This window comes from Ambystoma mexicanum, chromosome 4p, assembly GCF_040938575.1.
Source record: "Ambystoma mexicanum isolate Mex_15411 chromosome 4p, UKY_AmexF1_1, whole genome shotgun sequence".
NCBI lineage: Eukaryota > Metazoa > Chordata > Amphibia > Caudata > Ambystomatidae > Ambystoma > Ambystoma mexicanum.
In genome coordinates, this window is record NC_090927.1 from 911,671,628 (window position 1) to 911,697,596 (window position 25,969).

The 25,969-nt window shown below is 47.5% G+C and overlaps 1 protein-coding gene across 1 annotated transcript in view; it reads right to left on the minus strand.

Moving 5' to 3' along the window:
- Nucleotides 1–1,490: 1,490 nt before the first annotated feature.
- The window catches only part of PM20D2 (peptidase M20 domain containing 2), a 421,619-nt gene continuing 397,140 nt past the window's right edge, over nucleotides 1,491–25,969 (minus strand). Inside the window, exon 7 of the mRNA XM_069606510.1 lies at nucleotides 1,491–2,929. Coding sequence (XP_069462611.1) covers nucleotides 2,730–2,929 — 200 coding nt within the window. The 3' untranslated portion in view covers nucleotides 1,491–2,729. The remainder of the gene's footprint in view (nucleotides 2,930–25,969) is intronic.

Genomic DNA, 25,969 nt, shown 5'->3' on the forward strand with positions numbered 1-25,969 from the left:
TGGGTGTAACTACCCTGCAATACCTGATGCTCTCATGCAGCTCAAAAACAAGCTTCACTTTCGTTTTAGTTCTGAAATTTAAATTTCTCTTCTGTAGGTAATCGTATTTACTCATAAATGTAATGTTTCTCTGAAGAAAAGGTGAGTCATCCACATAGCTTTTCGAATTAGGTAGAAAACCCATTTAATACAACATCAATGTATGTTCAAATCGGTGTGTGTGAAGCACAACAGTTCCTACGTCAAAGAAAGGCTCAATTGCCAATGCATTTCGGAGACACGCTCCATCTTCAGGGCTTAAATTAGGCCATAAATGACAGTGATGTACAAGATAATACATTATGCAGAAAAATACATACGAAAGTCGACCATAGTTGGTTTCCATATGCATAAACAGAAAAAATAAATAAAGGAAATATGTTTATGAACCTCAAATGTTTTGCGTTGCTTGCCCTCAGATTAATGGTAAAGATGACTGACTCATTAAGTGAGAAAAAATGAAGTTAAAGGATTACAGGTGCTAACAGTCGTGTGTACATTGAGAAGATAGGAATAAATCAACCGGTTCTCCAGACGCTTCACTGGCTTCCAGTGAAAGAAAGGATTCAATTCCAACCCCTATAAATCGCTCACTAAGACTTCTAAGGCAGGGACCTGAAGGCAACCTGAGGAGGTTAATCCTGTATGTGAGGTCAAAACGCTGGGATACGGGCAGCGTGGTTATGGTGACAAAGTTCAATATGAAGCATTCATATGGGGCCTTATTTGCAGTTATGGCCCATAACCTTTGGAACTTAGTGCCCAAGCAGCTTTGCACACTGTGGTTCAATAGGATGCAAGAAAATAATACACCTCTAACATGGATGGCTCAGCAAGAGGAAAGGCTCCAGGACTGACACAATCACGCAATGGCAATCAGAATTTACAACCCTGGCAAGTAGCTGCTTACACAAACCCATCTCATACCACCCCACCGACTAGGTTAGCTTACTCTCACTACACACACATTCATTCACACACACACAAAAACACACACATACACACTGCAGCAGCCTGATGCTTGACCACACCACCTCCAATACTAATATAATGGAATTGTAGCTTTCCCACAAACCCACCATGAGTCAGCCCACTGCAAAAACCTCTTGACCCAACTGCATTCACAGGGTGCAATTGTTAGGGTGTAACCAAGCAGAAGGGCAATACTTGGGGCTTCCCTCTGGAAATAAACACCCCCTGGTCCTGAATTCAACCCACTGAAAATATGGTCAGTACATCAAATTGGGTTTTTCATATCTACACATACAAACACATCAGATTTCACATCTTGATCTTTAGTCTTATTATCAAGATTTGTCATTTGGTACACATTTTCCTATAGCTAAAACTCCTTTTAACTCATTATTAGCACGTTTGATAAACATATATCATTAAAATATGTGCCATACATAGATTATACAGATCAACAAAACACCAGGGCAGCAAAACACAACAGTTTGCATGTTTTTAATTGTAAAAGGAAGAAATGCAACATTCTAGAAGCGCTAGAGGCAGCAAGTTAATGCAATTGCAGAACTAAAACTCTGGAGGATCATAAAAATTGAAATTTAAACATCTGAAGTCTTAAAATACATTATACTGGATACTTCATTACGAAATCAAAGAACAGCTGTGTAGGATATCCCTGAAAGCACAGAGAGGCTCCACGTTTTTTGTGGTAGTCCGTGATAAATAACCCCTTCCATTGACAAGTCTTCCAGATCCGTGTCCTACTGTTGTATTCCAGCTGGCAGAGTTTGCATGTCTTGCCTCTTTCCCTATCGTCTATATACTGCTTTGCCAGCAACAAGCACCACATAAATCTGATACAGAAACATCCTGTCCAGTGTGTATTATGCAGTATCTTGGTCACATGTGCAGGAGGCTGTTTGAGAAGTTTTTTGAAAGTATCTGTCTGAACACAGAGGAATGGAAAAGTAGGCAAAAGTAAGCACCAACATGATTACCTTATTTAATCATTGCTTCCCTTTCTGATACGCCCCAACAATACCTTCTTGTGTTCTTATATCAGTCAAAAAATGTTAACATAGTACGTGTTTTGGATTGTTGAATAAGTGCTCCATGAAAAATAAATCGTATTTAAGAGAGCATGGCGAGTCATAACAAAAGCGATGGTTTCTCTAGTTTCTGTTTAATCATATTGGTAATGTGATAATGAAAATAACGAAACGTTCTCATCCAGAAGGTTTCAGCGATAGTTGTGTCATTTGGAGCTGAAACAACGGTGGCCGTTGTGTCTGCGTGAGTAAGGGATGTCATTTTATTGACTTCGGAAGAAAACGCATGGCCCGTACTTGCCCCAACAGTCTTCCGTAATAAATCTGGAACACAGAAAATGATTCCCTTATGTTCATATATTTTTATGCTATTGGTACCTATTTATGCGGGGAGAAAAACATACTTCAAGTTTCAATTATTGTTTCCAACAATGCCTTTCTATATAGTTGAATTCATTGTTAAGATGTGTTCCATGGCCCAATTTAATATTTCAGGAATAAATGTATTTGGTTAATCCACGAAGAATGTATATTCAACTACATCCAAAGAAGTTCCCGCTCTAACACAAAACCCTCAGTGATTCCAGCAACACCAAACTTCAACAGATGGCGCTGATATTTTTGTGGAGAGCTTTGCTTCATGAAAACAAAACATTTGTGTGGTATGTTTGCTCAACGCGATGCAGAACCAGCACCACCACTGGATTCTCTGACTTTATCTGTGCCATTAAAATGATTCTCTTCCATTTGCTTCACATGTCTGAAGTCTGCTTTGACCTTCTCAAGGACGTCTGGCTTAAAAAGGACATCTAACGCAGTCATAGCCAAAGCTTTTGCTGTGCGCAGTGCATAATATTGAGCTTCTTTCGACCCTGAAAAAAAAGAAAGTAAAACAAAATTATTAGGCGTCCCAAACGCAGATACATGTGGAGGGGTGAGGTTGCATGTGTTGAAAGTAAGGGGATGAACACAAATGGAAAGGAAAACAGAGGGATTCAGGGGAGAACCACAATGGGACTGCAAAATATAGAAAGCCGGTGAGATGAGGAGGAGGGGGGGGGCACATAAAAAAAAACAGAGGTACAGCTAACACATAAAAAACAAGCATTAACAAAGCCAAAGCCAATGTATAGCCATTGCATAGACATTTGTTAGGCACTGCCATCAATCACCTAGGAGCTCCCACCATTTGCCAGGTATTGCAATCACTTAACTCCTCCAGGGTATTCACGGGTTTGGAAGCAGTGGACCCTATCCCTGAACCATACGGCATCCCCCAGGGCTCATGCATATCCCCCACACTATACAAAATGTACACAAAGCCCCTGTTTGACCACCTTGACAATCTTCAAATTCCCTACGCTAACTTTGCTGATGATATCCAAATCCTGCTAAAGCTCACTGGGAATCACTCCCTTGACTCTTCCAACATCAATCGTGTTTATAGCATAATTCAGGCCTGGATGGCTGAACACCATCTCTGCCTGAATGATGACAAAACAGAGCTTCTAATTATGGGTCCCCCTCATTGGCTCAAGCACCTGGACCCGGCCTATGCATCCTTCTCCGTCGATGGCAACATTACCACAGTCCCCAGCCATGTGAAAACCCTGGGTGTTTACCTAGATGCAGAGCTTTCTAGGTACAATCATGTTAAAGTCATGTTAAAGTCATTGGGTCTCATTACGAGTTTGGAGGTAGCCATGCCCTTAATAAGGGCATGACTACCCCCAAACTCGGGTCCGGCTCCGGCGAAAGGGGAATCACTGGGCCATTCCGACCTCGGTAGGCCCGGTAATTCCCCTTTCCCGGGACCCAGAGCCGCTACGTCCCCATTCCCATTCGAGCCCCCATAGGCTCAATGGGAATGGGGAGGATGGTAGCAGCGGTACCGTTCATAACGGTACCGTTGCTACCATCCTGTTCTGCTTGCGGGTGCCGCTCTGCACGCCTGGTCTGAGCAGGCGTGCAGATCGGCACCCGCAAGCAGAACTCGTACTACCACAGTTATAATGAGGCACATTGCCTCTTTAGCTGCTTACTCCACCCAGCTGATCAACCTCAGCAGAAAATGTCTCACCGCCGACAACTGCCTTACACTAGCTAGAGTGATCATTGGCAGTAAATTGGATTATTGCAACGCTATCCTCTCAGGCACCTCCTCCAAAAACGTATTGAACCTTCAATTGATCCAGAACAATACCATTCGGGGCGGCCTGGGGCATGAAGAGAACGGACCAAATCTTGCAAGCGAGACGGGAGACTCGCTGGCTTCCTATCAAATCCTGCATTGAATTTAAAACCTTGTTGAACTGATCCTCAGAGTAAAAGTCCCTTGTAAAAATCGAAAAAATCTTTTTGATTAAAAATTTTGAAAAAACCTTGTTGATCCCCTACTGGTGCATCCACAATGATGCACCTACCTTGCTCAGACAGCACATTTCCACGAAATGGAAAACCTATTGCTTATGCTCCTCTGCTGCACCTACTCTAGCTACACCGTGTTTCACCAGGAAAAGAGCTGGAAGAGCCAAATTTCCAGTCACAGCACTCACTCAACACCTTACTACCCTGCAGCCAAGATGAACCCTCATACCTCACTTTCAGAAAACGATTGAAAAGCCTACTGTTCAACAAATACATCTAGGCTCCTCCTTTCTTATGATTTGATTTGATTTTTTTGTATTTGTAAAGCGCACGTAACGAACTAAATCGTATATTGGCGCAGATGATATCAGCAGAGGCAGATGATGTAAATCAATACGAGGTCCCAACAAAAAAAAAATAGGGTGCCATCTACCTGAAGAGAAAGGTTTTCAGTGCTCAGTGAAAATGCAGGAGAGAACTGGTCCTAAACTGTAGAAGTAAAGAATTCCACAACCTGGGACCAAAGACGGAGAATCGTCTGTCACCTCGAGATGTATAAGCTGAATGAGGAATGATCAGGAGATGACTGTCGCTGGAGCATAGTTGTCTCATTGGGTGTTATGGTGAATTAGCTCTCTTAGATATAGAGGAGCAATACCATTTATGCATTTGAAGATAATGCAGGCTGTCTTGAATTTAATGCGGTCAGCAATTGAAAGCCAGTGTAGCTCCCTACAGTATGGAGACACATGAGTGGATTTGTGTAATTTAAAAATCAGTCTAACAGCCGTGTTCTGTGTTCTATGAAGCCCCTGGAGCTGTTTGGAAGGGATGTACCTCTTCTGTGCACCTTTTTCCTGGGATTTGCCTGGTTCTCTTGAAGAGAGGGTCCCCAGAATGGCCCTTATGCGACGGTCGACTCGCAGAATGAAGAATGAAAGGTGTAACTTGCTGTTTGGCCAGTCACCGACTGCACCAATGTATCACATATATGAGAAAAGATATTCTCTCAGACAGCCATTCAAACCGTATCCAGTTGAAGGTTTTAAGGAGACAGAGGTCTCATCAATGGATCAGATCGACTAACAATGAAGCCAGGTATTGATGACGTCATTAGTGACATCATGGCATGGCCGTGTTAGCCATGAAGCAAATATACATTCATTCATGAAGTTATACAGACATGCACTAGTTTATTGCTTGTAGACATGCTTGGTACACCTGTAGGTAGAGGACGGATACATTTACATAATGTTAAGAACCTTTATTTTCTTTCGCCAAAGTGATCCTGCAAGACTGAGAATATAAGTGACCAAGCTTGCATATGCTTTATTGCAACTAACCATAGGAAGACATGAAGACACATAGGGAACCTATAGGGTTACTGAAGTGAATGAGGTTGGAAAGACAGGCCTCAGAAACATGGAAGGGCAGACACTTTGCCTGCAGCATGATGTGCAGGGCGGATGGAAAATTCCTGGTTCGCGAGGCAGCAAGCCACCTGCAAGAATTCAGAATAAAATCCTCATAATTGCAGACAACGGGCTTCGTTTTTTAGTCCTCTCATACGTGACCCAGCGTATCAGGACAATGCTCGTTTACTCGTGTGGGAAGAGAAGCTGTTCCCAGCTAGACAGAGTGGAATGATACAAGTATTGCCCACCATAACTGCAACCTGCAGGCACTCTCTGAGGCTAGGAGATTAGACCAGTGGCAACAATATGGAACACACAGCCCTCCATATTCCTTCCCATCGTCTTGAAACGGTACACTGAGCTCTGTGACCAGAAAGAGTGTCAGGCCTGGGAGGACCCGCTCTAGCCAATCCAGAAGCTTCATTTATGAGGTGGTGTAAAATGTTGCACGGTATGTTGCACAATATGAGGGACCAATTAACCTAATAATGTATAGCCCTTATAAGTAGTTAGCCCAATATGACCAATGAGGACACCCCGTAGGTTTTTTAGGTGGACCTGATTTTTGTGGCGTCACTCGTACATAAAAACATGTGCCACAGGCTCGGGAGAGGAGAGAATGGTGGCGATTTGTTTTCCTGTATGATCCCTGTCTTTATTGGATAATAAAAGACAGTATACTTTGCCCCACGGCTGAGTCTTCCATTCTTGTGGTGGTGAGTTTTTGATGGGCCCACTTTTCTCTGCTAGTAATTTGGATGTATGCTTTGAGGTGTACAAATCGCACAAACTTAACAGCTGGTAGCAGAGGATGGTTTGCTATGTACGATCGGCCAGAGACCATCTCATCCCGCTAAATGCCAGGAAGTCTGTGAGGTGACCCACGGAAGTCGAGAGTCACACAGCAAGTGCACACCGTGAAGAGGTCCTCAGGAACTGCCTTGGAGAAATTCCTGCCCGCTTTCCGTGGGATGCCCAGCAGACTGGAAAGGCAGTGTGTCAGGTTGGGGGAGGAGCCGGTGCCCGAACAACGTCAGCGAATTACAGAGTGTAAAGTATAGACTCAGCTTTATGGTAAACAGGGGAGGGAGTGAACAGGTTCTGCTCGAGGGTTGTGTTGGGGTTTTAGTTTAGTACGGAGCGTTGTTTAGTAAATTTTGTTCTTGGCTAGGGAACATTCGGTCTTGGGACGATCAGTTTGGGTAGTCCGTGGAGACGATTGACTTAAGGGTACAAATGACGTAAAATGATGATATTCTTTATTTTGTGTGTTGTTTGTCCTGTCTGTGCATCTATGCCCCGGGCCATGTTCCAGCGCGTTACAAATAAATAAAATAAAATAAATTAATTAAATAAAAAGATATGTAAATATCGGATTTCCTGTGGGTTGAGCGTTGTAGCTTGGGTCATGGTATCCCCGCTTATAGGGCTTAGCAGACAAAGCTAACTTGTATTGCGGAAGGTGTCCTCCTGGTAGTCTCGCATAGACGTTTTATCTACAAGGCGACGCTGTAGGTACAGGTGGATCACGTGAATTATTGGTTTTCCCTGTTAGGTAGGCAGGAAGACGACCGTGTATATGTTATTTAGGTTTTGTCAAGTCTGTCATTGGTTTCGGGGAGTGTATAGGTGGACATATTGAAAGGCTTTTGGTGGATGAGAGCTATAATCGAGTTTTAAAGCAGTGGTCGTGCCTTTGGGGCGGGGCATGGAAAGCGCAGTAGCAGAGTTGTCAGTTCAGCCTTAGGGGTGGAGAGCTGCAGAAGGGCGGTGCGCAGAGCACAACCGTGGTATTGGTCAAGAGCCAGAGAGGCTGAGATTAATGAGGTAATTTAATGGTCATAAAAGGTATATGTTAACTGATATCGAGGTGAAAGGAACTAAATGTATCTTAAAAGGTGGATGTGTCGAAATCCCGATTTGAGATATTGATATATGATGTATTCAAGTAAAATCATGAGGGACACACCCCTACAGCACATATGCAAGTTCCTCCCGTGATATAAGGACAACATCTGTAAATATAGCATGGAATGGACATGCGGCACAGATGGCAAATTGGCAAAGCCCTGGCCAACAGAGGGCAGCTTCCCCAAATGTGTGCAGCAACAATTACACATGCACATACACAAGGCTTACAAGGGGAGAAAGTTAAGCAAGCAGATGGCCATATTAGAGTTGTGGAAAATGTTTCAGGATGAGGAAGGGGACCTGGCACGGCAACAATGGATGATGAACAAGCGAGAGACAGAAAGTGAATCACCCTCGGCTGTTTTCATATTACTTTCAGACCTCTGACATCAGAATCAGAATCCAAGAAAAACCATCATAGAAATGAAACAGGGAGATGAGAAGCATCGCCTGACCGCTACAGGGATCGGCCGTAGATGGAGAGAGAGCAGTCAACAGGAAAGGAAGCAGAAACGCAGCTACAAACTAATGCACCAGTGGTTTGCGATGGGAAGAGAAGGACGCACAGAGGAGCTGCTTCTATACATGGTAGCGCAGAGGACCTTTGCAGAGCTGCCAAACAAAGCAGGCAAGCCCAAACAGAAACTCTGTGCTCAGGCCCAACAGGCCAGGAGGTGGAGTAACCTTGATCTTTCCTGAGTGGATCCCTGTTTCCATTATTCCGACTCAGGTCTACTCCTCCTTTGAAAGCTTGGTCTGCAGGCTCTCTCTCCCCTGTCGCCTCTATTACTCTTGCCACCTTCTATCGGCCACCGGACCAGTCCACCCTCTTCCTCTCGGAATGGGCTGACTTGGCCTCTTCTCTCCTCTTCTCCTCTTCCCAACTCCTACTGCTGGGGGACCTTAACATCCATCTTCCTACCCCCACCTGTGAGGCTAAGAACCTCGGGGTCATCTTTGACTCCACCCTTTCCTTCTCCACCCACACCTCTGAGGTCTCTAAAAGTCAAATTTCCTACTGCACCTCCTCAGAGGTACTCTGCCTTTCCTCTCCTTCGCCCAGAAGCTCATGGTATCCCAAGCTCTGGTTCTCTCTAGCTTGGACTATTGTAACAGCCTCCTTCTAAATCTACATGCCTCTACTCTCCGCCCTCTGCAACTAATCCAGAACAGTACTGTGAGACTTTTCCTTGGCCTCAAGCCCTGGGATCGCATCTCTCCAGCTCTGAAATCTCTCCATTGGCTCCCAGTGGATGCAAGGATTAAATTCAAAACCCTCGGGGGGCACTGGTGCGCACTGCAGTGATGGCCACCTGATTTGTGAGCTCCCGCTCCAGTTAGAAATCCCGTGATCAAACATCCTTGTTGGAGCCGCCAGATGCGCTACAAACTGCGGTGCAGATAGACCGAGTACCCGTCCTCAACGCCTGAAAATCCTGGTGAGCTGCGGTCGAAGGCGCCGAAGATGTGGCGGCTTGAGTTTCGACCGGCCCTCGCTGCAGGCGCGTTCGGCCTGGGAGCACTGAGAGGAGACAACACAAGGCCGTGGATTTGATGAGGCGGGGCCCAAGACTGGAGCCCGTGCCCAAGACTGGAGCCCGTGCCCGACTCGCGCCCGTGGTGTGCGATCAAGATTCGGGATCCGAGCAGGCTGGGGAGGTGAGGCGGCGCCGGCGCTCTTGACACTCGCCTGCCACTGGTCCCCTGGGACGCCCCACATCCCGCGGTGCCCCTGCAGGGAAGCCGCACAGCAACGCTGCAGCATCGAGATACGCTGAGACCTGGTGGAACGGCAGCATACTCTGTATCATACTAAGTAAGGAGATCAGAGGCGCGGCGAAAGGGGGAAGGGGTCCGGCTGGTGCGCCCCCCCCGCTGTTCAACGGCCATTCTTATACGGGCCAACGCTTCTACGGGTCCCGGTACACGGCGCGGCCATGGCCCACCCGAAAACCACAAACGATTGTACATGCCACCACCTCTGGCCTAAAATAGCAGCAGTAGGAGCCATACGCGACTGCAAGTATCCTATTTTTGAAAAATATAGATCCCTGTTAATAACTCTATACAGCTGACGGCCCCCGGAACACACTGCAATATACACGGGCACGCTGTCGCAGGGACCGTGTTGGCAGTGATCCCGCACGTAATGTTTAGCCTGTAACCCACGCCTAGCCTACATCTTCGAAGCGAGGTGGGTGCGCGAGGACAGTCGGGGTCGGCGGGGTGTAGAGGGGCCGGTGCTCTCATCGATTTTCAGCCGCTGTGCCCCAAGGCCGCCCCATAGAACGTTCATACGGCTGAGACCTAAAGATATTGCAGCACATTCTGCCAGAAATTGAGTTAAGAGGTCAGAGACGCTGAGGAGGGGAGGTAGGAGCCACCTGAACGCTATCTGACTGGCGATAGCCGACGTGGTCCCCCCCCCGCCATTCCAATTGCTACTGGCGCGCGGGCTGTGCCTGACCGCCCCGCTGTATACACGCGGCACCTGGCTCCTCGAGCCTATCCTGAATTGACTGAACATCGGGTGATTCCTAAACAGATTGAAGCACAACACCTAAGGGCACGCCGACCCGGGGGTCGAACCGTCAGAGATCCTGCATTAGTTAGCTGGCTGGCTCTGGGCACTGGAAACTCTTTAAGTGCCCTCGCAGGATTAGAACACCACAAACCGACATCAATGACCTGGCGACATAATACGTGGGAGAACACAGTCCATTAGCAGTGTGCGAGCCTCAAGCCCTAAAAACCTAGTTCTAAATCCCTCACCGAAATACCACAAAAGAACCAGAACCAAGGGGGCACGGGCGAGCGAGGCACCCAGCGGCCAGTCAACGGGGGCAATTATAACAGTGAATTACAAGTCGCCACCATGGGCGAACCACAAAAAACAGGGAAAGGAGGCAAGACCCCTAGTAATAAGAAGAAAGGCCCTATGGATGCGTATACTGGTAGCCAAACGCAAACTATTACTGCAGACATGCACATCAACGCCAATGAAACCCCGAATGGAGATCAGGAGGACAGGCTGACAACAATTGTGCAAAATGGATTCCAGGCAATGAACATGAAGTTGGATGACATAGTGTCCATCACAGGCTCGCTAAAGGCTATGGTCGAAAAAGAGAGTGCATGTGTCATGGAAAAAGAAAACAGAATAAGCACTAACGAAGATACCATTGCACACCATAGCCGCGACATCACCCAGCTTAAAGATGCTATGTCCAAAATGCAGAATAAATGTGAAGATCTTGAATTTAGATCAAGACGAAACAACATCCGTGTAGTGGGCGTGGCAGAAACATTCGGAAAAGGCCAAATGGAAAAGCAACTTGAACTGCTACTTAAAACTGTATTCGGTCCGGAGGCATTCTCCAAGCATTTCCTGGTAGAGAGAGCACATCGCACATTGGCCCCAGCCCCTAAACCAGATCCACCGCCTTGTATAATAATTGCGAGACTCCTTAACTACAGAGACAGAGACGTAATCCTACGAATGGCTAGGGAGGCTGGAACACTCCAATATGAAGGGAACCGGATACATATATATCCGGACTTTTCTGCCGGGGTTCAAGCGAGCAGAAGATCCTACGAACCAGTCAAAAGAACGCCATATTCCATATGCCCTGATGTTCCCGGCCAAGATGAGGATTCAACATGCAGGAAGGGCGCATTTTTCCGAGTCCCCGGCTGAAGCCACACAATACATTGAGACTTCCATCCCCCTTCCTCCCAGAGGGGGCAGACCGGCACAGAACAATAGACCCAGACCGGAGGATTAAGGTACACCTGTAGTCAGAACACCTACTCTACTGTACCATCAAGACCGCAGTCCTAATAATTTGATGGTCAAGGCAGCTCCATCCAGTGCGACTATTGGAGTGTTGGAGACAATCTAGCGGTCATGTGGAGCAACATGGCTACCCCTGGAATGCAGATTAACAAGGGGGGTCCTGGGAGTCCCTCTGCCAGACATTAGTCCTGGTTGCGAGAGACTTACCCAGAGTCTTTAGCTCACTATCTTTCACAGAGAAGAAATATCCTAAACATATCAGTCTTTGTCCTGCCCTGGGGCAGTCCAGCACCGAAATGCTAGGCAATTCTCCTCTGAACAAGAGTACCAACAGCATCCCCAGACACGTGTTTCAGTCTGGTTGAACCTCACCAGTAGGGAGGAGCTCTGTCTCTCTAAGAATAGTGAGCAAGGGGTCCACGTCTGGATTCCCCTAGTAACTTAGGGTGAGACCCAAAATTACTTGCATATGCAGATTAACAAGGAGGGTCCTGGGAGTCCCTCTGCCAGTACCCCCCTTTTTAATTAGCATATTTAAGTAACTTTGGGTCTCACCCTAAGTTACTAGGGGAATCCAGACGTGGACCCCTTGCTCACTATTCTTAGAGAGGCACAGATCCACCCTACTGATGAGGTCCAACCAGACCGAAACACGTGTCTGGGGTTTCTGTTGGTACTCTTGTTCAGAGGAGAATTGCCTAGCATTTCGGTGCTGGACTGCCCCTGGGCAGGACAAAGACTGATATGTTTGGGATATTTCTTCTCTGTGAAAGATAGTGAGCTAAAGACTCTGGGTAAGTCTTTTGTAACCAGGACTAATGTCTGGCAGAGGGACTCCCAGTACCCCCCTTTTTAATTAGCATATTTAAGTAACTTTGGGTCTCACCCTAAGTTACTAGGGGAATCCAGACGTGGACCCCTTGCTCACTATTCTTAGAGAGGCACAGATCCACCCTACTGATGAGGTCCAACCAGACCGAAACACGTGTCTGGGGTTTCTGTTGGTACTCTTGTTCAGAGGAGAATTGCCTAGCATTTCGGTGCTGGACTGCCCCTGGGCAGGACAAAGACTGATATGTTTGGGATATTTCTTCTCTGTGAGAGATAGTGAGCTAAAGACTCTGGGTAAGTCTTTTGTAACCAGGACTAATGTCTGGCAGAGGGACTCCCAGTACCCCCCTTTTTAATTAGCATATTTAAGTAACTTTGGGTCTCACCCTAAGTTACTAGGGGAATCCAGACGTGGACCCCTTGCTCACTATTCTTAGAGAGGCACAGATCCACCCTACTGATGAGGTCCAACCAGACCGAAACACGTGTCTGGGGTTTCTGTTGGTACTCTTGTTCAGAGGAGTATTGCCTAGCATTTCGGTGCTGGACTGCCCCTGGGCAGGACAAAGACTGATATGTTTGGGATATTTCTTCTCTGTGAAAGATAGTGAGCTAAAGACTCTGGGTAAGTCTTTTGTAACCAGGACTAATGTCTGGCAGAGGGACTCCCAGTACCCCCCTTTTTAATTACCCCTGGAATGCTCCATGATTTAATTTGGGTACATCGTCAAGTTGGGGGTGATGATGAGGGTGGGAGGGAAGGAAGAGGGTGCGGGAGTTGGTGGTTTTGTTGTGGAAATAACCAAAGACTCACTAAGAGGGGAAGTTGTGGCCACTGGAAGATGTTTGATCCAGAAGGTAGTTGACTGCGGTCAACTGTTTGTTTAATGTTAAAACTGTGGTTGCATTGAGACTAGCGCTGATTGGCTTGTACCAAAGTCATAACTTTAATGGTCGTGAATATGGAATTCTTTTTTTTACTATAAAGCACTGGTGACGGGTGTTAGGAAGAATTCTCTGGAAAGGCTAATTTCCCAAACCTAGTGAGTCCCCCAGCAGCTTTGCTGGATTTTTGGGGCTTATTTTTTTCTCCTGCTAAGAGTGAGACTCTTTTACTCCCACTCTTAGACATGATTTGAGGTGTTCCTTTGTCTTTCCATGTGTTTTATGGGCTATGGGGTCTTTTACTCCATAGGGTCTCATGTGTTTTTTTATGTGGGTTACACAGCACCCTCCGTGCCGTGACCCAGGGGTGTCGTAGCGACCCCCAAACATAGACTCCATACCCTGGGACTGACGACTGTCTCCCAGGGCACCATTGGCTTTACTAGTCCCAAATTATGAAGAGAAACCAGTACAAACCATCATATTGTGGACGTACTGGTCGGGGCAATTCGATTGGCCCGGGGTCTGTTGTTCGAGGGGGCACGTCTCCGTCCCCCCTGATCAAGTTTTGGCTGGTGGCAGTGGATACTACTTTTTATATTTGACCGCGAATATATCTCTATGGGATTTTCCCATTGTTCGAGGCTACCAACTTTAATTATTTAATTCTTATAGCCTCGAACATACCGCCGGTTTATTTATTTAATATTAATTCACCGGTTGGTATTTTTTGCCAGAACTCGATTCTAAAATGGCGTTTGTGTTCTCTTCTGTGACTCCAACCCAAGTCGGGCCCTTTGTTCCACTTTTTGGCGGGCTTCTCCACAGAAGCCTCCAAAAGTTGTGCCACTCTGTCTGGGTACCACAGGGGGTGTGGGAGGGGGTTTAGGCACACTAGACTGAGTTGCCTTGGCAACTCAAGTCGCACTCTTGTGTGATTGGCCCAAGTGGTGAGCCGGCCGGCTCACCACTTAGCATGTTTGATTGACAGCTAGGCTGAATGAATGGGGGTTTGCTGCATAAAAGCAGGGCTTTGGGGACTGGAACTTCAGAAGTCGCCACAGGACCTAAGAATCCGAGGAGGGAAAAGCTGAGCCGACCTGCAACGACGACACCACCGGTGGAGCCCTGCTGAACCGTCTCACCACTTTTCCCGACGACAGAGGAGATCTCCAGTCCGGAGAGTCTTCTTCCTTTGACTGTGGGGATAACCAGTTTTGCCTTCTTTTCACCTTCCTGGAGCATCTCGTGGCCGCCTTGCCCGTGCAAGCACCCCGGCAACCGGAACACCACAGCTTACCACTACCGCGAAGAGAAGGGTAGTACCTTTTAACCGAAGAACTCCGTGGCTGGTTTCTTACCTGGCAGTGCAACGACCTTCATCTTTCCTCCACGGCGAGACCTTCTCTTCCTCTGGACGAAACACCGACTTGCACCCGCTGCCAGGAACAACTGCCCCCGCTGGAGCTTCCTTCACACTTAAGGTACTGTGTCCCGCCTGGCTTCCCTTGCGACAGATCGTTCGGGGTGACAGTAAAGCCTCGACTTTCTAACCTGGGCTGGCCTGGGATAACCTAGCTAACTTTTCCTGACTTTAATTTCACTCTTTTGTGTGCGAACTATCTACAAGACTCTTTGGGCATAACCCCACTGTGTGAACCTGGACCCCTTCTGCTTGCTATATCCAAGAGTGGCCTTGCAATTGACTTCCTTGCTCTCCAGTAGAACTCTGCCTATCCTGCCTTACTGTGGTTCTTTAAAAAGTATTGAAATTTGTGTGCTTCCATAACTCTGCCTTTTTCCCTCCCTTTTTAAAAACTTATTAGAGTGCCATCTTATGTTAAGCGCTCACCTCTGTCTGAAAATAAGTGGTGTTTCTCATTAAGATTTGTCTAATAAGCAATTAGGGTTGTATATATATATATATAATAGTGACTGTGTGCTGAATTTACTTTTCTCTTTATGCAGGTGTAATTTACAAGTGTGTCTTTAAATAAATAATTATATACTTTTACACCAAAGCTCTGGTCAGTGTTTGCTTGTGCTACTGTATCTCTGTACCTATTGTGTATGACAATGCATTACTTACCGTAAAAGCATTTTGATGGTTGTATCTGCTTAGATTCACATGCTGTGCATAGGTCCGACATCCAGTGGTCGCTGTGGAGTATTGCATTTTGTTTTTCGTAGTCGAAAAGGGACGTCGACAAGGCGTGTCTGAAACACTATCCCTATAGTGACGTGTGTTGTACCCACAATCCCTCACGCGTCGAGGTCCCTCTGTTTGTATTTTTCTGCCCTGAGGGAGCCTTCTAGACGTGAGTGAGTACAGAAAAGAGAGAGATATAAAGGAAGTCTATGTTCCTTCCATCCGAGCGGGGAGGAAGGGTGGGCGCATGTGAATCTAAGCAGATACAACCATCAGAAATGCTTTTACGGTAAGTAATGCATTGTCTTCTGATGTTTGTTAATCTGCTTAGAATCACATGCTGTGCATAGACTAGCGAGCAGTACCCGGAGTTGGCGGTGGGTTATGAGAAGGAACAGTAGAGAAAAGGTGTCGTAATACTGCCTGTCCCACCTGGGAGTCAGATCTAGAGTGTGCATCTAGACAGTAGTGTTTTGTAAAGGTGTGCACAGAACTCCAGGTAGCCGCTTTGCAGATGGACTCAAGGGGAACATTTGCAATGAATGCTATGGATGCCCCAGTGCCTCGAGTAGAGTGTGCTCTTGGCCTAAAGGGCAATTCTCTCTTAGCAAGAGTATAGCAGAGAGTGATGCATTGAACAATCCATCTAGAGATAGTGGACTTTGAAACTGCATCTCCTTCTCTTCCTGCTGCCACCGAGACGAAGAACTGATTAGTTTTCCTCAGTGGTCTGGTTCTTTCCATGTAGAACATGACCGCTCTGCGTACATCTAGTGTGTGCAGAGTCCTTTCTCCCAAATTGGAAGGATTTTGAAAGAACGTTGGTAGTTCTATAGATTGGTTTACGTGGAATTTAGAAATAAATTTCGGAGCAAACCTAGGGTGAGTGCGTAGAACCACCTTATCTCTGTGAACTGTAACGAAGGGGTCTAGAATAGAAAGAGCCTGAAGTTCACTTACTCTCCTGATGGAGGTGATAGCTATTAAAAAAACAGTCTTAAGAGTGAGGTGTTTAAGAGATGCTTTGTGCATGGGTTCGAATGGTGAGCCCATGAGTCTGGTAAGTACCACATTAAGGTCCCATCCGGGAGCTGGGTCAGCTATCGGGGGGTGTATTCTCTTTACTCCCTCCATGAAGGCCTTTATAACAGGGATCCTCCACCACGACACCTTGAGTTGGGAAGTGGTGTATGCAGAAAGTGCCGCTAGGTGGACTTTAATGGAGTTAAACACTAGACCTGAATCCAATAGGTGGGTCAGGTATAGAACAACATGTGTGGGAGAGCAGTCAATAGGGTTGATGCTTTTACTCCTGTACCAGATGACAAATCTTTTCCACTTGCTAGAATAGCAGTGGCGAGTGTTAGGTTTTCTGGCTTCCCTGAGGATATCCATGCATCTTTGCGGGAGTTGTAGATGTCCGAACTCTATGATTTCAGGAGCCAAGCTGCTAAGTTCATGTTCTGGGGGCATGGATGCAGAGTCCTGCCCTTGTCCTGAGACAGCATGTTGTACGGGCAGGGGAGTCTCACTGGGGGAGATAGAGACATTTCCATCAAGTGAGCGAACCATGGCTGTCGGGCCCACATTGGGGCCACTAGTATCATGGTCACTTGTTCCTGGTGCATCTTGTGCACCACCCTGTTGAGAAGGGGAGTTGGGGGGAAAAGCGTAAACAAATTTCCCTGACCATTGCATCGACAGACCGCTCCCCTTGGATTGGTTCTGGGGGTACCTGGAGGTGTAACTTAGGCATTGTGAGTTCTCCAGGGTTGCGAACAGGTCTATTTCTGGGAATCCCCATTGTGTGAAGACGTCGAAGACGATGTCTTCGTGCAGGCGCCATTCGTACTCTTCGGGCAGGGGGAAATCTCTGCTGAGTCCGTCTGCCAGCAGACTGAGTTCCCCGGGTACATGTAGTGACAGTAGGAACATGTCTTGTTTGAGAGCCCACTTCCATATATTCTGGGCCAGTTTGGACAGGCCTGGAGAGTGGGTGCCCCCCTGCTTGTTGATGTAGTACATGGCTGTTGTGCTGTCTGTAAGGACCATTACTGTTTTGCCTTGTAGGTGTTCCTGGAAGGTTTTTAGCGCCTTGAACACCGCTAGTAGCTCCAGTAGATTTATGTGTTTGGATGCTACGTTCGGAGTCCACACTCTGTGAGCAGTCTGATGGGATAGGTGCGCCCCCCATCCTGTGAGGGATGCGTCTGTGGTTAGAGTGGCTTCTGCCGCGGGTGTGGCAAAGGGTTTCCCTTTTTCCATGTTTTCCTTTGTCCACCACCGTAGCGAGAGAACCAAGGCTTGCGAGACCACTACTAGATCCTCCCATAGTCCGCTGGCCTGACACCACTGGCTGTTGAGCCACTCTTGCATTGGGCGCAGGCGCGCGTGAGGTACCAAATAAATACACGACGCCATCATTCCTAGCAAGCGCATTGCTTTGCGTACCGTCACCTCTCGACCGGTCACATATTGAGGGATCTGAAACAGCATGTTTTGGACCCTCTCTTTGGAGGGGAAGACGAGGCCGTCCCTTGTTTGAATTAGAGCCCCTAGGAATTGCTTGATTTGACTGGGGTCTAAACTGGACTTCTTTTCGTTGATGGAGAAGCCCAACTGGAACAAAAGGTTTACCGTCTTTTGGGTATTGGAGAAGCATGTTTCGTAAGAATCCCCTGTTATGAGCCAGTCGTCGAGGTAAGGGTAAACTGGGATGGACAACCTGCGCAGGTGGGCCGCTGCCACTGCCAGCACCTTCGTGAATACCCTTGGTGCTGATGCTATGCCGAAGGGTAGCACTCTGAACTGGTAGTGTCTGCCTTCTATCATGAACCTGAGGTATTTTCTGTGCGCTGGCAACATTAAAATATGAAAGTATGCATCTTTCATGTCCAATGTTGTCATGTAATCTCCCTGTGAAAGCAGTGGGATCACTTCCTGTAAGGTTACCATACGAAACTTTTGGGGTTTGATAAACTTGTTCGCTGGGCGCAGATCTAATACAGGGCGCATGGTTAGATCCTTTTTGGGTACAAGGAAGTACACTGAATAAATACCTTCCGTTACCTGAGCTAGAGGCACGACCTCTATGGCTCCTTTTTCCAGCAGTTGTTGTACTTCTTGGAGAAGGATGGCAAGATGTTCCGGTATCATGCGACGTCCCCTCGGGGGTCTGTAGGATGGGGAACTGTTGAATCCGATACAGTATCCGTGGGCTACGGTGGAAAGTACCCAACGGTCTGACGTTATACCCTCCCATGCAGGAAGAAAGGATGTTATCCGGCCCCCGACCGGTGTTGCATGGGAGGGGACGCGAATCTTTGCGTCATTTGGAGCTGTTGGGGGCTTGGGAGCCTCTGGGGGTGGACCCCCGACCTCTCCCTTTACCCCGGCGCTGGCCTCTTTGGCTGTACCGCCCACTATTGGTCTGGTAATTGGTGGCAGGGCACTGTTGATGCTGACTTTGTTGTTGTTGGCGTTGGCCACGAAAAAAGCGTGTGTTGCCATAGCCGCGTCTGGTAGTGGGCTTAGAGATTAGGTCAAGAGTCTTGATAGTATCGAACTCTTTTTTAGCCATCTCTAGAGCTTCATCTACCGCTTTTCCGAAGAGGTTAGAGTCTTCCACAGGTTTATTTATTAAAGACGCCTGTGTCTCCGGTTTAAACCCTGAGTTGCACAGCCATACATGGCGTTTTAGGAGTATTCCCTGCACCAGGGAACGTCCCGCTGTTTCTGCCGCGTCCAGAGAGTTTTTTACAATGCTCTGGTTCACCTGGGTTCCTTCGCCAATAGTTGAAAGCAGGCGTGTACGTAATGGCTCCGGTGCTTCCTCGGCGTCCTTGCGCAGTTTGGCCCACTGCGCGTCTGCATAGCTAGCAAGCAAAGAATTGTTGTTCGCAATTCTTGCTGAGAAGGCAGCCGAGGAAGTTACTCTTTTAGCAAGGGCATATAGCCTCTTGCCCTCCTTGTCAGGGGGTGCCTCACTGGTGGAAAGTGGTACCCCTGCCCTCTTTCTAGTATTAGATACTACCAGGGAATCCGGAATGGAATGTCCCCTAATGTAGGTCGGGTCTGAGGGTGAAGGAGTGAAAAGTTTTTCAATTCTTGGATTGACCCCTCTGATCAATGCGGGAGTGGACAGCGAAGGGATGATTCTTCTCTTCACTGAAGCGAGGAGGGGAATGGTCTGGCTGACCGGAGGTTTCTCTTTAATTACTCTTTCCACAAAGTCTAATTCTGGAGAGAGCTCCCCAGTGTCCAGTTCGAAATGTGCTGCTGCTCTGCGCAACAGGGCATTGAAAGTGGGTTGATCGTCAATTGGAGATGTGTTCCTAACCGGTGAATTGTCAGGAGGATTTAGGTTTAGGACATCAGTGTCAGAATATACTGATGGGGATTGCCAGGGGTGCGAAGGTCCTTCTTCTGGGTTTTCTTCGAAGCCTTCTCCTATAATGTCTGGCCTGTCTTCCAGACCTTCCTCCTGGTTCTGTCCCTCTTCATCGTCCACAAAATCATCCTCCTCCTCCAAGTATTGTTCCTCCCCAGTGAGGTCATACACATTATGGAAGTCTGAGGCTGTGTCCTGCTGGGGATTGACTAGCCTCGGATTTTTGGCCCTGGGGTCCTCCTGAGGCCCTTCTCTAGTTCTCTTGGGAGTTTGAGAGGTCTGGGTATTGATAAACCTTGCCATCCTCTCCATACAGAGGTGGAGTCTTTCCGTGGTTTCATGGGGTACCCCTGAGCGGTCTGGCGGGGGAAAAATAGAGTCATCTAGCTGAAAACGGCTCGACCTCTCCCAAAGCGTCGAGGAAAGTGTCCCGTCGCCCTCCGAAAAGCCTTCAGGTGTGCTGGGTGACCCTCCGACTGAAGGGGGTAGTCCCTGCCTTTCTTCGGGCTTTTTCGCCGTGTCTTTTGACTTCTGCGTAGCGCTCGACGTGTCCTTCGGCGTACGCTTCTGGGAGTCGGCTACAGCGATCCTCGCCAAGCTCTCGGCGACTCGTTTGTCGGCGACTCGTTTGTCAGCGGAGGCCTGCGTTTTCGACGCTACGGGTGTCGATCGCTCTACGGCGGCAGGCGCCTTTTGTTGATGCGCGCCGGCCGATGGTTTGGGGGCGGCGCCCTTATTTGCCGAAAGCCCAGTCGCTGGTCGCGGCAGCAGTTGCGAGAGGGGCTTCGAACCCGAACGGTCCGAGGAGGCCGCCGGTGGAACCTGCGTCTCCTTGGGCGCTGATGCTCTTTTCGTCCTTGACGAAGAAGAGCCGTGGGTTGTGTGCTTAAGTGAGTTTTTGTGTGCGTCAATGTCGCCGGGGTGTTCATCCCCATAAGCAGGGCGTGAGCCGAACCCGTCGGGGCCGGGGACAGACGACGAAGCGCGCGAGCGCTCCTTAGAGGGGTTTTCGACTTCCGTAGCGGAGGTCGTGTTATCGCGTTCCTCGTCACTGTCGGTGGTAGCAGCGGCGGGTGAACCTTCGGCCTTCGACATCGCGTAGGCCGCCCACCTTTTAACTCTACGGTCTTTTAGAGTTTTAGGCTTAAGAAGCCGACAAGCCGCGCAACCTTCCTCCTTGTGATCGAGGGGCAAGCAGCGGTTACACCGTGAATGCTTGTCCTTCCAAGTAAATTTGCCTTTGCAAAGCGGGCAAAACCTAAAGGGTGTCCTCTCCATAGCCGAGGCAATAAATCGTGATAACCACCCCAAGGGAAAGGAAGGGGAAGAGGAAAGGCATTCTCAGAAAAGAACCAGAGATGTCCCACGACCCCACTCTCCCTACTGTATATGGCCTGCGAGGCCAGGCCACGTGTTCGGCAACGCCGAAGGATTTCCTCCACTCGTACCCTCCGTCGAAGATCTTGCTCGGCGGAGAACAGCTTCACAACTGCGTCGAGGGAGGGATTATGTGTTTAATCTTAATGAGAAACGACCAAAGGACGAGGAGATGAAATTTGCAATGTCTCTCGAGGAGCTCCGCGTAAAGGCGACCAGTAGCTGGGCGGAAAAAAACAATCTGAGGGACCTCGACGCATGAGGGATTGTGGGTACAACACACGTCACTATAGGGATAGTGTTTCAGACACGCCTTGTCGACGTCCCTTTTCGACTACGAAAAACTAAATGCAATACTCCGCAGTGACCACTGGATGTCGGACCTATGCACAGCATGTGATTCTAAGCAGATTAACAAACATCAGAAACTCTATATACTGCCTAACTCTTCTTGAGGAAAGTCTGACTGCTCAGCCACAGCTACCAAGTGAATCTGTGTGGTACAGACTGCTACCAAGTGGGTTTACTGCCAAACACCTGTAGTCTTAAGTCTTTTGCAGTGGTCCCTAGGGGAACTGCACAGGTTTCTGCCTAACAACGAGATGAGAATAAAATTGCTTACGTGGAATGTAAGGGGACTAAATAATCAGATGAAAGTCAAAAAAATTGGTAATTACATTGCTAGACATGGCCCTCAGGTCCTGATGCTGCAAGAAACACACACAATGGGAAGCAGCAACATGCATATAATGCACAAATGGGAGAATCTAGGGTTCCACACTGACTATTCTACTCAGGCCAGAGGGGTAATCACTCTTATCCATCCAAGCTTAGGGTTTGGACTAGAGGGCCACAAGGTGGATCAGCAGGGCAGGTACGTTGTTGTATGGGGCAGGGTCGCTGGCCAACAATTACTTTTGGTTAATACATACGGACCCAATATAGACGACCCTGCTTTTTATGTAAATGTATACCAGATGATCGCTGCCTATGGTATGTCCAATGTGATCTGGGGTGGGGACTTCAATGTGGCGTTGAACCCCGCACTGGACAGATCTTTGAAAATCACTAGAGCACCTAGTTGACAGCCCTGAGTAAGGTTCTCTCAAAACTATCACTGGTGGATGTCTGGCGTGAAATACACCCTGGGAACAGGAGATATACATACTATTCTTCGGTTCATGACTCCGAATCCAGAATTGACTATTGGTTTGTTGCATCGGTCATGTCTACTGCACTGCAGAAATGTGAAATCTTGCCCCGCACGTTCTCAGATCACTCCACAGTGATGTTAGAGTTACAGCTCCGAGATGGAGAATGCCAAGTGGGATGTTGGGAGACCCTGGGGTGGTGGAAACACTACATGTTGAGATAGCAGAATTTTTCACCAATAATGTGGGAACGGTGCGCAAATACTCCACTGTGTGGGAATCATTTAAGGTGTGGATCAGGGGAGTGCTTCTGTCTAAGTCTGTAGGTATGCTGAAGGGCGTATGCACCGAATTAACAGACATCGAAAGTAAATTGGATAAATTAGAGGAAAACTACACTCGCCCACAGAATAGGGAATTACTTGCGGACATACACACACATCTACAGGAATTTGATAAACTGGCAACCAGCGAAATACGCTACGTGGCAGACCCCATTCGTGCACGCAGATACGGGGAGGGCAACAAGGCTGGCAGAACACTATTTAACCTACTCAAACATGATAAACAACCTAACCAGATCACTAGTATACAAACACCACAGGGGGAGGTACTCTTAAGGGAGGAGGAGATAAATAAGGAATTTGTCAAATTTTATAAAAAACTATATTCTAATCAAGATAAGAAATCACTTGCTGACATTAAAACTTATCATGCGGCTCTTGCCCTTCCCAAACTCCCGGAGGAAATTCGCTTAGTGATGGATCAGCTGGTATCCGCTGAGGAAATTGCAGAAGCAATCAAAGCATTGTCATTGGGTAAGGCACCTGGGTCAGACGGGATAGGGGCTGAATTTTATAAAGAGTTCCGATACTTACGCTGATATGGGAGGAATCCCTTGAATGCAACATTCTACCCACATCCATGAGAGAGGCAGTGATCACGGTGTTCCCCAAGCCACGGCAACCACCGCAGGATGTATCTTCCTACAGGCCCTTGTGAGTCATAAAGACTGACGCTAAAATATTTGCAAAGGTAATGGCCAATAGACTTTTTCCGGCGGTTCCCGGGCTTGTTCATCCTGATCAAACACAGCCCTGAACCTCCGTAGGCTTTTTGGCATAATGGCACAAATAGACCAAAAGAGAAGCGCAGCGGCCATAACCCTGGACGCCGAGAAAGCATTCGATTCGGTTTCTTGGGTCTACCTCCTGGCGGTACTAGAGGCATTTGGGATGGGTCCCAATTTCATTAGATATGTAAAACTGTTATACACTGAACCGGGAGCTCGGGTGTTAACCAATAGATCCATCTTTGAACTGTTTTTGCTGGGCTGGGGCACCAGACAGGGATGTCCGTTCTCGTCCCTGCTATTTGCTCTGACTATAGAGCCGATGGCAGCTGCGGTGAGACTGAGACATGCTGACAAAGGTATAAAAATGAAGGGGTCCACTCAGTTGATCTCACTATATGCTGATGATACGTATTATATATCCGCGAACTGGAGACAAATATAGCACCCATAATGGCGGAAATACAAGACTTTGCAACTTACTCAGGGTACACAGTTAACAGAACCAAGTCGGATATATTCCCGCTCACACCGGCCACCAAATGCCCCGACATACTTAACGGACTCAAATGGTCGGAACACCATATTAGATACATGGGGATCCTTGTGTCTAGGGATAGGCTCACATTATATTCGGACAATTATGAGGCCACGCTACAGACCATTAATACACAACTTCAGATGTGGGGGCGTCTCCCGATATCGTTATATGGCAGGGCCGCTGTCCTTAAAATGGTAATTCTGCCCAAGCTGCTCTACTTCTTTGTCAATATCCCCATATGGCCGGGCAGGACTTTTTTCACCAAACTCCGATCCATGGTGGTGGCATTCCTCTGGAATGGGAAGACAGCTAGGATAAACTGGGAAAAGATGACGGAATCATACTCCACTGGTGGTATAGCAGCCCCCGACTTTGAGCTTTACTATTATGTTGCTCAAGCACAATTTGCAAAATATTGGTACAATACCACACACGAAACACCCCACACATGGATAGAAGAATACACCACACACCCCACGAATATACAATCAGTTATTTTTGACACACAATACAAGGACACGTGTGAATACAACCCGGTGAGCAGTACGGTCAAGGCATGGGAGGCTATATACAAGAGATTGAAGGTGAAGACACCCTATAACCCAGAAATACGATAAACACAGTAAAAGCTGGAGAGCTAAACACGAGGACTCCCACCACTTCAACGTGCGGTAAAAATTTGAAGATGGCTGGCAGAGGAGGGTCTTAGGTAGAGTGCAGTCATTGGCTGGGGGCAGTATGACCCAGAGATCAGTGATTGGTTATTAGGAGAAAGACAGTTCAGTAATGAAAATGAAACTGATTTTTTCTTTACCGAGGATTCCCAGCCTGACGACGGGGAATATTCATGAGCATGTGAATCCATGCCAGACCCGATGCTGGAGAAGTCTAGCATTACTGCACTTTCAGCTTACACTCCACGAGCGAGGCAACCTCTCTGCACTTAAGCCAGGGCCCTGTTGTACATGACGCGTTTGCTCCGCCCATCCCCTCTTCCTCGCACCTCCATCTGTAGGCATGCATCACCTAAATGTATTAGGACTAGTAGGTTTGTCTGTGCTGTCCTACTACCCCCATCTTTTTCTGTCCCCTCTCCCTAGCTGAGTCAAAACTGTAATACTTCATGTACTTGCCCTAGGAGAAATGCCGTCAGGCCTAGTATGCTAGGTTTTCTGTTTAGACCATTCAGAAACATCAAGGCCTAAGAATGATTACTGTATTCCCTTGCTGCCTGGAATCGCTTTGAAGCACTCCAACCGTGTTTAAGCGCTGTATAAATAAACAATTACAATAACAGGTTGCGTCAACTTCAAAATAGTCTTTACAAGCAGCCAGTTTCCTTTCCCCAACTTTCGCAGCCAAAGTAATTACCCTGAAGCCTTGGTGCCACTCTTTATGCTTCAGGTAATGCTTCTTGCTTCAGGTAATGCTTGCACACATGTATTATAGGCCTGTTTAACTGTAAGTAACTTCACAGTAAGAGTTAAGATTGCTTTTTAACTCTCAGAAAGGCTTGTTTCACATTTAATATAGGGAGGCTCTTGGCTTGGGCCATGCTTGTTCCGTTGTTCAATAGAAGATACATTTTAACTTCTTAAAAATGAAAAGGTGTGCCGCGTTAAAATAAAGACTAGAGTTCAGTCTTTCTTTAGGGATCACAATTGGGCACACACAACCATTTCTTGAGGTCTTTTCAGAGGTTAAAGACTTGAATTGTATTCCTGTGTAAAATTAAAGGATAGGGTTGTCTTCCTTTGGGAATCACAATTAGGCACACGCAACCACTCTTTCATATAGCTTTCTCATGATAAAGACTTCAACAATTGTTTTATCAATGTTAGGTATTTGGTAATGGCCTTCACATCGTTCACTCTTCTTAATTAGTGACACGCAGCCACTCCTTCGGTAGATACAGGGGTCATTACGAGTATGGCGGTAGGGGCGTAACGTCACCATTAAGGATGGCGGTGCCATTAAGCCCCTACCGCCATATTCCAAGGTCCCTTAGCGGGTCCCAGCAGGGACGG